The 12,282-nt window shown below is 36.7% G+C and overlaps 1 protein-coding gene across 1 annotated transcript in view; it reads right to left on the bottom strand.

The window, feature by feature from the left end:
• LOC109846237 (lysine-specific demethylase JMJ25-like) overlaps window positions 1–10,224 on the bottom strand; it is a 40,543-nt gene extending 30,319 nt beyond the window's left edge. The window contains exons 1-7 of the mRNA XM_020415461.1: window positions 10,147–10,224; window positions 7,277–7,407; window positions 6,665–6,764; window positions 6,457–6,589; window positions 6,300–6,363; window positions 4,484–5,261; window positions 343–672 (exon numbers count right to left, since the gene is read on the bottom strand). Coding sequence (XP_020271050.1) covers window positions 343–672; window positions 4,484–5,261; window positions 6,300–6,363; window positions 6,457–6,589; window positions 6,665–6,764; window positions 7,277–7,407; window positions 10,147–10,224 — 1,614 coding nt within the window. The remainder of the gene's footprint in view (window positions 1–342; window positions 673–4,483; window positions 5,262–6,299; window positions 6,364–6,456; window positions 6,590–6,664; window positions 6,765–7,276; window positions 7,408–10,146) is intronic.

The raw sequence follows: 12,282 nt of genomic DNA, 5'->3' as shown, positions 1-12,282 counted from the left end.
CTAAAACATATATATGAGAGCAATATAAGAAGTTAATATAATTATAAGGGTAAAAGAGACTCAATTTATAATAGAAGAAGGCTAAAGAATTAAATAGGAAAAACTGATTTTATTACATAAGAATTTAATCTATTCATCTTGACTGGATATAATCTCTCACAGAACCATTAATATAACAAGAAAGGCAAGAGAGGGAAAAAACAAAAAACTGTTTCCAATATAGTGTGGAAATTTTGGAGTTAACTGATTAATATTGGCATGTGAAAGATTCAAATATCAACTATAAAGTAAGCTGTACGATTTTCAAAGGTAGACAAAGAAAACAATAAATAGAAAACATACTGCATCAGATTTATCACAATGGAGTTTGGTCACTGAATCACCCCTGCCAAGTTCTTCTTCAAATCCGTAAGCAATGTTTGTTTTGGGTCCTAAATCCGGTTTGGGCCGATAATCAGGGATCCTTGTAGCAAGATTCAAAACACCGAATTTTGGATCTGTATATTGCTGAAATGGAACTGTAGCAAAAAATTTAGCAGCGTGCCTGGGTAAAAATTCTTCAAATAAACTAGATGAAGGCCAATCCTCCAGCTTAAGCATTTCAGGCCAACCATTTCCATGCATGCGACCTTCCATGTAACCTGTGAAGAACTGGCGTATATTAATCTCAACCTACAAAGTAGAAACGTCATAAAAACGTCATTAAATGCATGTACACAAATTACATAAACTACTGAAAATTAGTATATTTGGGATATCAACATGATCAATATGGACTATGTTAAATATCAAGTGCACTACAAGATGGTCTGTTTTTATCATTTCGGGCTCCATAAAAAAATTCTGTAGTACCTTCTAATTCGCCAAATAAGAGCACCTGCTTATATGATTCTCGACTTTATAAAACAAATAAATAAAAACCTTTTCCTGAAGCATCTTCTAACTCACTTCAAAAATTGACATCAAGATGTCGTTTGTCAAGGGGTTAAGGGAGAAGGTTTAAGGGGAAAGACTTAATTAGCTCTTCACGAGAGGTTAAGAATAATTTTTACTCTATTTGGATTTGATAATCAAAATGAAGGGTTAAGTTTTTGTATTCAGCAGATAAAGATGGTAAAGAGTTTAATTGCCATGAATATCCTAAAGTGTAAATAATTTTTAAAGTTTCATTTCTTATTTCGAGGAGTAACTCTTAACCCTCCTGATGCGAAACAATGTATGGGGTCTATCAGAATCGGCGATTTAATGTGAACAACGCACCGTTTCGCCAAAATTCATGATTCGGCAGGAAATTAATTAAAAAACAATTAATGTGACGGATGAATTTTAACAAGATATGTAATGATAATCATGAACAATTCCAATCTCAAATAATTTAATCGCAGTATTCATTATCATTTTGCAAAGTTCTAAATCAATATCCGAATTGCAACAGTCACATGTCCAGTTACGCTCAACTCACAGTTATAATCTAAGCAGTGAATATATGATAATAGTTTAGAGATGTATTACTCATGCAATTAACTAATAAAGTGAGGTTAACAGAAACATAATAGAACGAAATTATACCATCGTCGGACTGAACATCATATCCAAATGAATTGGACTCGGGTCTGATCAACAAACCAGATCCGAAGTCTTCTCTGTGAGTACTTCGGAGAGAGGCGAAGCGGACAGCGGGTCTATTCGACGATGAGGGCGAACGACGAGTGGGAGCGAGATCTGATGACGACGAGGGCGACGATGAGAGGGCACGAGCGGCGACGCTGTCGACAGTGTAGCTCAGGGCGCTGGTCGACAGTGGTGACTGAGGACGACGGCGAGGTCCTCGGGTGTGATGAAGAGCGGAGGAGGGGAGGCTGTGGATGGCGGGACAGAACGGGAGGCGAGGAGGCTTCGGTGCGAGGCCGGAACGAACAGGAGGGAGGAGGCTTTCGGTGGACGCGCGAATAAGTCTGCCTAGCGAGAGTGTTGCCGCCGACTGTTGTGATAGATGGATGGAGCGCGCTAGTCGTGATGGAATGGGTACGGCTGCTGAGGAGGCCTGGTGCTAGAGAACGGCGACTGAAGAGGCGTCCTGTCGCTGCGTGGTGGTTTGTTGAAGGGCCGACGGCGGGGGCTGACGGTCGGTTGCTATGCTGAAGAGGTGTCGTTGGCGGTGACTTTTTTTGATAGCAGAAGGTATCTGGGGAGGTTGAGTCGCGGCGTTTTGTGGAGGAGAAGGCCACAGGCGATGAGGCGGTTGCTGGAGGAGAGAAACTCACCAGAGGGGTTAATGTGGGCGTGACGGCTGGGCGAGGGGAATTAGATCTAGGGTTTTTTTGGTAATGAGTGGTGGAGAGGGATCTATGAGGGGAATGGAGGGATGGATGGATTTGGGGATAAGTAACTAGGGTTTCACACACCTAGAATTGGCATTTGGGTTTCACACACCAAATACAAAGAAATTCTCATTTAAGAATAACTTAATTTTCATTCAATAATTCATTTCTTCTCAAGTCTCATACAACCTTACTATAAAGAAAACTACTACGTGCACACAACGTGTAAACAAAATGGAAACAAATAAAAATCCCTCAAATCTCTCATTGAATAACTACTAAATTGAACAACAATTCAAAATTTAAAAATTCAAATTTCAAAAATTAAAACTAAGCTAATATGGAAGATTTTCAATTCTTGTTCTCATTACCTCCTCTTCAGGCAGATTTGTTAATCCCTCTAAATGAGTGGTTAACTAATTTCTTGTAAAGCGTTTGTTAACCCTTTAACCAAATTAACTCATTGGGATAGCTAAGGAGGGGTTAAACCCCCTTAACACTTCACCTAACACCTTGCCAAACAAAGTCCAAATGTCTAGAACTAGTAGGTTGGCACATTTGAAGGTATCAAATCCACAACCCACGTATCCTCCAGGCAAAACTACTGAAAACATAATAGGGTAAAGAAAAAGGTGCATATATGATCATCAATTTGGCCTTTTGATATATTACTTCAAGAACAATGAGCATATACTATATAGTAGTGACAAGTTTTAGACCTCTACAGAAACAAAAGGCATTAACTAGGATAGTCAAACAACAATGCTTATAGGAACAATGTTAGATAAAACTTCCCCCTTATGGAATAGTTTACAGATAAAAAAGGAACTAATTAATATACCACCATTAAAGGTAAACCGTCTAGGTGATTGCGATGAATAACTGCTATATTCAAGTGGAAGAAATTGAAAATAAGAAGTCGGAACTTCTTTTGCAAGAAAAAACTAGAGAAAGATGTAATCATGATGGGATTACTGTAAATCCTACATATTGTTATGTAGACCGAACCCTATAACTAGGAAAGAGAATATTTAACATACTCTTTAAAAAACAGTGCAACAACTCTAGATGCAGCAAACATGAGCATAAAAATGAGGCTTTCATCAAATTAGATACTGATAATACATTTTTCTAAATGAACCAAAACTAATTACAGCCAAAGATTCAAAGTGTGATTACACTATAGATCAACAAAATTTTAAATATAGAATTATATGCACCATAAACTAGGTCCAAAATAATTTACTGACATACAATAAGTATTCTACTGATATTATATACACGACCTTTTGCTACCATGTCAAATAACCAGCCTCTCAAATAAGCATTTGCTATAATTGAAAAAATGGATGATGTGGCAAACCATTTTGATAAAGCGCGCTAGTCACATTGGCATTGATGGCCCTCACTACTACTATCTCTTGGCAGCTCATTTTGATAAACGATCTTCCAATCTAAATAGCAAGGGTAAAGACATGGGATAGGGGTACGACATGGACATGGATGCTGGACACTGCAATTCTTCGAAAAGGATGCAGCCACACAGCAACCTCATAACATGAATTTAGATTGCGTATAATAATAATAACTGGATTCTACATAACATGCACACGTACAATTGTCCACGCATTCACGAGTCTAAACAACTTTTCTAATAATATAAAACATATAATGATTACAAATATGCTAAATTTTGACCTAGCATAACAGCAAAAGGAATATGACTTGTCACTTCAACTTTATGCAACATGGTATATATATCTAAACACAGTTTTATACAAGCCAATTTTTATAGCATTTTTCCTCTGTAATCTTTGGTGCACAAATGAATATAAATAGATTTCTCAAACATATAAAATGATTAAAACCGTATGTGAAGATGAGATATATTCCAAAGTATTTGGCAAGTGTTTTAAATTAAAGCGCTTGTCATACAATTAAAGTCGCATTTAATCAAGTGCAAGCACATATCAGCAGGGGGGTAGGATTGTCCGGTATCAATACAGCTTCGATGATAGAAGTACCTATGCTACATAGTTGTATACTCATATTCAGTATCCCGTTAATATAATTAAGTTGGAATTAAAAAAGTAAATGATGGTCATATGCAACTAAATTGCAGTACATAAGATCAAAAACATAAGAGGAAAAAGCAGGCCTACCTCACACCAATCGAAGCAGTCAATAGCTTTCACTGTGCTTCCCTTGTCTTTAAACTTCTGCATCATTCTTTTGCTAATAGTCCTCCAGATGACCATCGGGTCCCAACTAAGTCCAGTTGCTTTCTTAAGCACACCTCTAACTACTATAGGCTCACCCCTAACCCAGTGCTTTTGAAAGTGTTCCATATCATCATCTTCTAAATCACTTGCATTTGGACAATACAAAAAGTTATCATTGCTGTTTGCCCGAACTGCAGCTTGACGCGTACCAGAGTTGTTTAGTTTATCTGCTGCAGACGAACAATTTGGGAAGCATATGGAACAACCTGGAGACATATCACCGCATAAGAATTGACTGCTAGCAGTTAATTCATCAGCTTCCTTGAGAAGTTTAGCTAACCAATTAGCTTTAAGGTTGCGCTTCAGCTTAAGGGTACCATCACCACAGCCACCATATTCTTTTGGTGGGCATGGAATGCTACCATCATCATTAGCCCTCCACTTAGGACATTGGTCAGGTGAAGTGATAATGAGTTTTTTTCTTGCAGGTAAATCCTGCCTCTCCCATCCAGACCATTTCTGTGGTAGAGGTTTTATTCCTTTGAAATTCGCATCATGACATTGACCTTTGTTCATGTAATATAAGTCAATTCCATCTGCTTCAATACCACCGGGCTGACGACCTTCGCGTAATTCTTGACAGCATGTCAGGCAGAGATCATAGCGACAATGAAAACAGCTTCTATGCAAGTCAACAATGGATGTGCAACAATTGTCACTGTGGACAATGTAACTTGGGAATCACCAAACTAAACATTTCAAGGTAAATCTACGCAAAATACAGAATGAAGAGCTACATGCAAAAACTAAAAGCACTAGGAGATGACCACAACTTTTGAATTGAGTTCTATACAAAATGTCTTAAGGAAAGCAACATGATCGTTATTTTAGTGAGGAATAGGACAAGATTTTAGCTCAACAATAAAGTTGGTGCTTAATTAAGCATAGATTCTTCAAAAGGCCTTAGTACTATGCTTCAGCTCAATGACCAAGACAACATCTACTGAAAGATAGAAAGAATAAAAGAACAACTAAGTGTTTACCTGATCTATTTGGGTTATCCACAGGAGTCAACAGAAAAAGAAGACAACCATCAATTTTGCTGTGGTGTCATTATCAACATAAAACATAGCATACACCACTTTTTCATGGGACGACTAGTAAAAGGATAAACATCCAGGACTAACAGGAGAACAGATTGTCAAAATAATCTATGTATGAAGCTTAATAAAACTTTTCCAAGTTAACAATTGTATAAAAAGGAAAAATTAACAACTTTAATATTTTCTATCAAGGCTGAAAAGAGTGAAATGCATCATTAACAGATAATTTCATGTCCGCTTTGCATGTTGAAATGCTGATTCAATGTCAACTGTCAATCTACAGGTATTTAATGTGAAACCGCAATACAACAAATGAGATGAGTGCAATCAGTAGGTGATCCGACCTACGTGCCCTGGGAGAACATAACATTAACTATAGTTGAGAGGCGCCAAAGTACTTCATATTTTTATTCAAATGAAAAGTTAAGTGTCAAGATAACAGCAAGAACCTCTCTGACTTATAGATTCCAAAATCAAGGATGAGCAAAACATATAGATTTGGAACGTAACAAATAATGAAATAAGTAAACAACAACAAAAGTTAAAAACAATTACAAATATAAGGTAGGATTGATTCATTAAATATATATGCTTCACGATATCTTGTGAAATAACTTATATACAATCGACATCATGGGTAGATGGTACTGTACCAATATATTCGCTCCTCTTTGTCAAGTTTAATCCTTTCTACATCCGTAATATTTAATTTTTCACCTATAGGAAAAGAAAAAATGTAAAAGGGCACAATTTCTTCAAAATAGTCAAACAAGGTAGGCTACTCAGCAAAGGAACATTGTTCTTAATTACCTTGTATTTTGGCTTCCATATCTAACTCTAGGTTATGCTCCTCATGGATTTGTCTGAGAAGAGGCAAGAGATTATTCAACAAGCAGAGTAGCCACTTTAGCTTAACTCTGTCATTTGCTTCCTTCCTGTTAATCTGCAACAAGTTTATATGTTTGCACTCAGATAAAACAGCCACTGTACGTAATAGAAATAAGCTAAAGGCGTGTACCGGCAAGAGAATATGCTCGCGGAGACATTGTTTACAATTACAGGTACCACGACAAACTGGACAGATATGCTGAAGATCTTCCCTTGTTTGCCTGGGATACCTTTATATTCAAATAGAATTGAGTTAATTAGAAGGAAAATTGTTAGTGAAAAAGTAAAAGAACTAAAACTTAGGTGCTTTAGAAGGTAGGTTCCAGTAAATATACTTAGGCTGTGTTTTGTAACTCCAAAGAACTATTCTAATGCATACGAGAACGGTCCCAAAACTAGTTTTTAGTTTGGCAAAACTTGGGTCAGTTTTGAACTAGTTTTTTTTTTTTTTTTAGTTCAAATCCTAGTCCTTAACAAAGTTCTTTTTTGGATTAACCCCCATATGGACCAGCTCTAGCCTAGTTAAGCAAAAACTAGTTCAAACCCAATCCAACTTTTGAAATTGCCAAACACAAGATTAGGCTCAGAGACATTATAGTTTAAAAAACATGGACAACATAAGTTCGATACGAAGCAGTTGCATGATATAACATCCTTGTAATTCTGAACATGCAAAAAAATTTATTCTAATATGTTCCATGAGGAACAAGAAAGACTGAATGTTAAATCTCTGTTAACATACCAGTTAGCAAGGCAGCTAAAGCAATATCGTACGGTTTTGCAGTTCGAGCAAATAACAATATTTACTTCATAATATTGCTGGCATTGGTGGCATGTTAGACCCTTCTCCTTCTTGTTAATGGTGACAATATCCTAGAGAGTAAGTCTTGTTAGAATACAAATTGTTTGTTTAATAATAATGGAAGAAAAGATGTAAGATGAGAAAAATTAACAAACCAGACAGTAAGGGATGGCCAACAAATTTCAACTTCACAAATCAATATCTAGAAAAACAATGTAACAGGAGCTTCCAATTCGACATAACTTTTAATGAGCCCAGGAAACTGTTAGGAAACTAGACAAACTAGATATCTGGTAAAGCACCAAAATCAGTCATACAATGGCTATTTACCTACAGCTAATAGACACGGAAATGAGTGTCATACCACGACACAAACACAGGGTATCAGAAAGATATTTTCTGAAATTCACACAAACATATATGTGTAATGCATCTAAATACATGTATCTTAGGCTTCTATACCTATGTGCATATTGTTAGTCATATATGAAAAAACCTAATGTCAGTAAAGTAACTCATGGAACAATAAGCTTTTATGCCAGAAGGAGCAAAACATACTCCATTTTGTATATAGTTGAAATTAATAATAGTTTACAAATATGTAAGGGTAAGTCATGGAAGGAGACAGTATTGTGTGCACGCGCCAAATTTTCAATGAATCCTATATATTATATCTTTGAAATTCTTATCTGCGGGGGTAAGCTAAGTATTGCAACCCTGAAATGTTCAAGGTGTCCAATAAAGAATCCAAGACTTTCGGCCTGCAAGCCAAATTATAAGTAAAATAGGGCTTATACCAAATTGCTCGCCAATGATCTGGTTGGATTTCCATAAAACGTATAGATTGCAGGTACGGAATGGTACTGCTGGTAACATGGTTTAACTATCACATAAGAAGCCCAAGCTAAATTATCCTTTACAAAATATTCTAGAAAATTGAGAGTGGAGTTTACAATAGGGAATTGTCTCGAATATTTGTTAGATAATGACTGATAACAGACAAACTGAAAACTGCAGACCACTTTTCTAGATGTCATGATAACATATTCAAACACGAATAGAGAAATGTGCTAGGATAAAAAAGATAAGAGAAAAGGAATGAAGGGACAGTGACAGGAGACAGAAATTCCAGAAAGTGGAATAGTGCCATTTATGGCAGCTATGAATGATGCCCTACCTCTAGATTAATAACATAAGGTCACATTAAAAAAAGCAATGGAAATCAGCCTATCATAATGAATCAGGTCTCATCAGGCGTTTTGGGGGCAGGTGAAGAAATTAATGGACAAAACTAGGACATTCTTCCTGGTTGATTAATACGTCAATATTGTTTTATCAGTTAACTCCAGCAACAAATTTCAGGTAAAAAAGGCACTGATGAGAAAGTATTAGCTGAATAAAATTTACACATACAAATTATAAGATGAATCTCTGAGGTTTCAAATTCATTTGGAGAACACAGTGTTTTCGCCAACATAATTAGCAGACAAGCACTAGCAAGCATTACGACTGGACCGACTGGTGCATATGTATCATCACAGATATCATGTCAGGGAGATTGTCAGCATATAGTTAAGAAACATAAATTATACTTTTGGATTTCAAAAGCAAAAGAGGAGACAGAGAGATGTATAGCACCCTCCTTCCACCTTTGTTGCCCACGCTTCTCCAATCCAAACATATTTTCTGTAACTTAGTTAACTTTCATCGTGATATGACCATGACTATGTTTTCTTCATATATGCACTTAAATTTTTCTATTAATTTAAATTTTATATCTTTGTAACTAATGTTATAAAAATAAGTTATTCAGATTTAAGATTCTCTGCCCATTTTACACCTCGATATTCACCTAGGATAAATTATTATTTAGGGTATGATAAGCTTTTTCTTAGTACTAGAGAAAACTGTTATTCTTCTTTTGATGTTGTCAAAACACTTGTTTCCTCTAGGTACAACTTGTTAAAACATTTTTCTTAACATGTCGAATCTGCTAACCTCCAAAACAAACATGCTTGCCCAAGCCCCGAGAGTGTCCCGTCATCCATAAGGCCATCCGAAAATCTACTCAAACTAGGTGAGGTCTTGACAACTAAATACTCGACCAACTTCTCGGAGCGACTTCCTAGACTGCCACCTCTATGGATCTATGCATGAAGGCCAAGTGTAGCTCATTAACCCTTTGGGGCGTCGCTAGTTGATTAGATAACACACTGTGCCTCCTTCCCAGATCACAGCCAATAGAGGCCTGTCGAGAAAGAAAATATGTTGCTCCACATCAAATCTAGGTACAATGATCTCATTGTTCTTCTGCAACAAATACTATGACACTGCTAAGCGAGGGGAGGTTCCTTTTGGAAGTTGAGGATCAATTCAGTATCATGCTCAGACCAAAGGGAGGAAGGAAAATCGTCATGAGCCACATTGACAATAAGGTAGAACCTCATCATCCTTAATATAGAAGACTGCGCTCTTTATTTCAATTTCCTATTTTGCCAAAGTCCAAACCCTCTTTTATAATAGCTTCTTTTCCTTTCAATCAAGGTTATCGATAGCGGATAGCGTCGCGTAGCGGTGAGGCATCGCTAAGGCTATTTGGGGTTATTGAGGTAAAATAACGGTCAAAAGCGCAAAAGTAAATAGCGGTCTAATTTAGATATGCGTAAATACTAAAAAAAGATTAAAGAAAAATCTAGAAAATCTAAAAGTGCATATTTGATGATTTAAAGATATTCTAAACATAATAAGATGATCATCTGTTTTCCATGATCGAAAGCTTGGATGTGCAGTCTCTGGCGTAGTAATTTTACCAGTAAGGTGTCCATCTTTGCCTCTGCCGTACACAAACATGAATACTGATTGAGACCATTGCAGAAAGTTTTGGCCATTGAGTTTGTAATTGGTGATGAGATGTGAAGATGAATCGGGAATAGGAGAGACTGCAGGAGTGGGCGCAGTGCTCGACGTAACTTCTAAGGTAGAGGAATTAAAAGTCATGCCGTATTTGGTCATGGTGATAAAGAGCAAGAGAGAATTGCTCTGACGATGAGGAAGCAAGAAGAGCTAGGGTTTAGGAACCCGTTGTAATACCATGAAGAAATTATGAATTTTCTTGTTATTTTTAAAAATATATTTACAGTCTAATATATAGAACAATGGACTGGCATACCATATCCTAAAATAGGAAACTGAATTCCTACAAATCAGGAATTAGAAACCACTTTCTGATTTCCTATATCAGTAAGGTAAATAATATCTTCTAAATAAAGCAACAAAATATATTTACATAAAATATCTCCTATTTCCACACTATTCCATCAAGGGATGATGAGGGAAGGATGGTGCAACTGAAACGCGATAGCTTGCATTAATTGATCCTCAAAGGTAACTAAGATGTTTTTGCATGGACGCCCTCCAACATGTCAAGTGTATATCCAGACATTTTCACCCATAGACTTAATGTCAATGCAATATGACGCCCGTCAAGAAAAAAATTGGACATCAAAGAAAAAAAATTGAACATCAAAGAAGTCAAAGCCCTTTCTAAGAAAGTTAAGTCAAAGCCCTTTGTAAGAAAGTTGACTAACTTCTAGGAGCAAGCTTCATCAACGAGGTCTAATACCCAAAGTAGCTCACCGATATTGGATAGCAAAGAATGGTAAATGGCATACATACATGGCCTTCACTAAACAAAACATGATATGCTCAAAGGACTGCTTCCAAACTTCATCACCAAAGGAAAGTCCTTCAGATAGTAATTGAGGTATCCAAATATAATTAGATCTAAATGTCTCTTGAAGATGAAAAGGCCACCTTCGTCAAAGACCAAGGTACTTTTCATTAAAAGGTCATGACCTTTTCATGTAGAAAGTGCCCTCTACCTAACATAAGATGGCCAACAAGGTCTTCAAGAGCCAGATATGTTGGAACGTAGAGGTAAATATAGATGAGATTTTGGTTAAATCTCACACAAATGCCTAACACATTACCGACTTGGAGATCTTTCATGTACTCAAGAAGTATCTGATGGGTTGAATGTAACCAAGTGTGCCTTCTGCATGACCTTGGGGAAGTTCTGCAACCTTAGTATTATGAGCTGTGTGATCGAGGTCAACCCGAAAAAGGTCATGATGTTGAATAGGAGGAATATTTCCTAGGAGATTTTCGTATATATCTCTAGGAAAGATATATATTTTGAATAGAAGATATTCGGTTTTAACCAACCAGATATTTAGGGATGAGAGAGAATCAGAAAAATCAGGATTATTGTTAGTGTACAGTTATAATTTCCTTTTTTAGCCTTTTGTTAGTGTACAGTTATAATTTCCTTTTTTAGCCTTATGTATTTTTTTCTATTTAAGTAGCAGCTTTGTAACTCATAAATTGCGGCAATATATAGAAAAGAATCAACTTTCTGGGTTTTTTCTAGTTTTTTAACTTAGTATCAGAGCGAACAGAAAAACCCTAGCCGAATTTTCTAATCAGCCTTTCACCATGTCTGACAACTTCTGAATCCACCACCTCCTCCACCAGCCAAATAAAACCCCATTATCCTCGGACTTCAAACTCTAAATCGCACTCTGTTTAGATTACCACAATCCGATTGAATGGAGAGAATTTTCTTCGCTGGTCTCAATCCGTGAGGATGTATATTAGAGGCAAGGGCAAGATCGGCTACTTAACAGGAGAAAAGAAGGAACCAGAGGATCTATCGTATTCAACCTGGGATGCAGAGAACTCAATGGTGATGACTTGGCTGGTTAATTCTATGGAAGAAGACACCAGTTCTAATTACATGTGTTATCACATAGCAAAAGAACTATGGGAGAATGTCAACCAGATGTATTCAGACCTGGGAAATCAATCCCAACTCTATGAATTGACGCTGAAACTTGGAGAGATTCGCCAGGGGAAAGACAGCGTTACAAAATACTTCAACTCATTGA

The sequence above is a fragment of the Asparagus officinalis genome, chromosome 6, assembly GCF_001876935.1.
Source record: "Asparagus officinalis chromosome 6, Aspof.V1, whole genome shotgun sequence".
Lineage (NCBI taxonomy): Eukaryota > Viridiplantae > Streptophyta > Magnoliopsida > Asparagales > Asparagaceae > Asparagus > Asparagus officinalis.
Note: the sequence above shows the minus strand (reverse complement) of the source record. Positions and strands in the feature narration are given on the sequence as shown.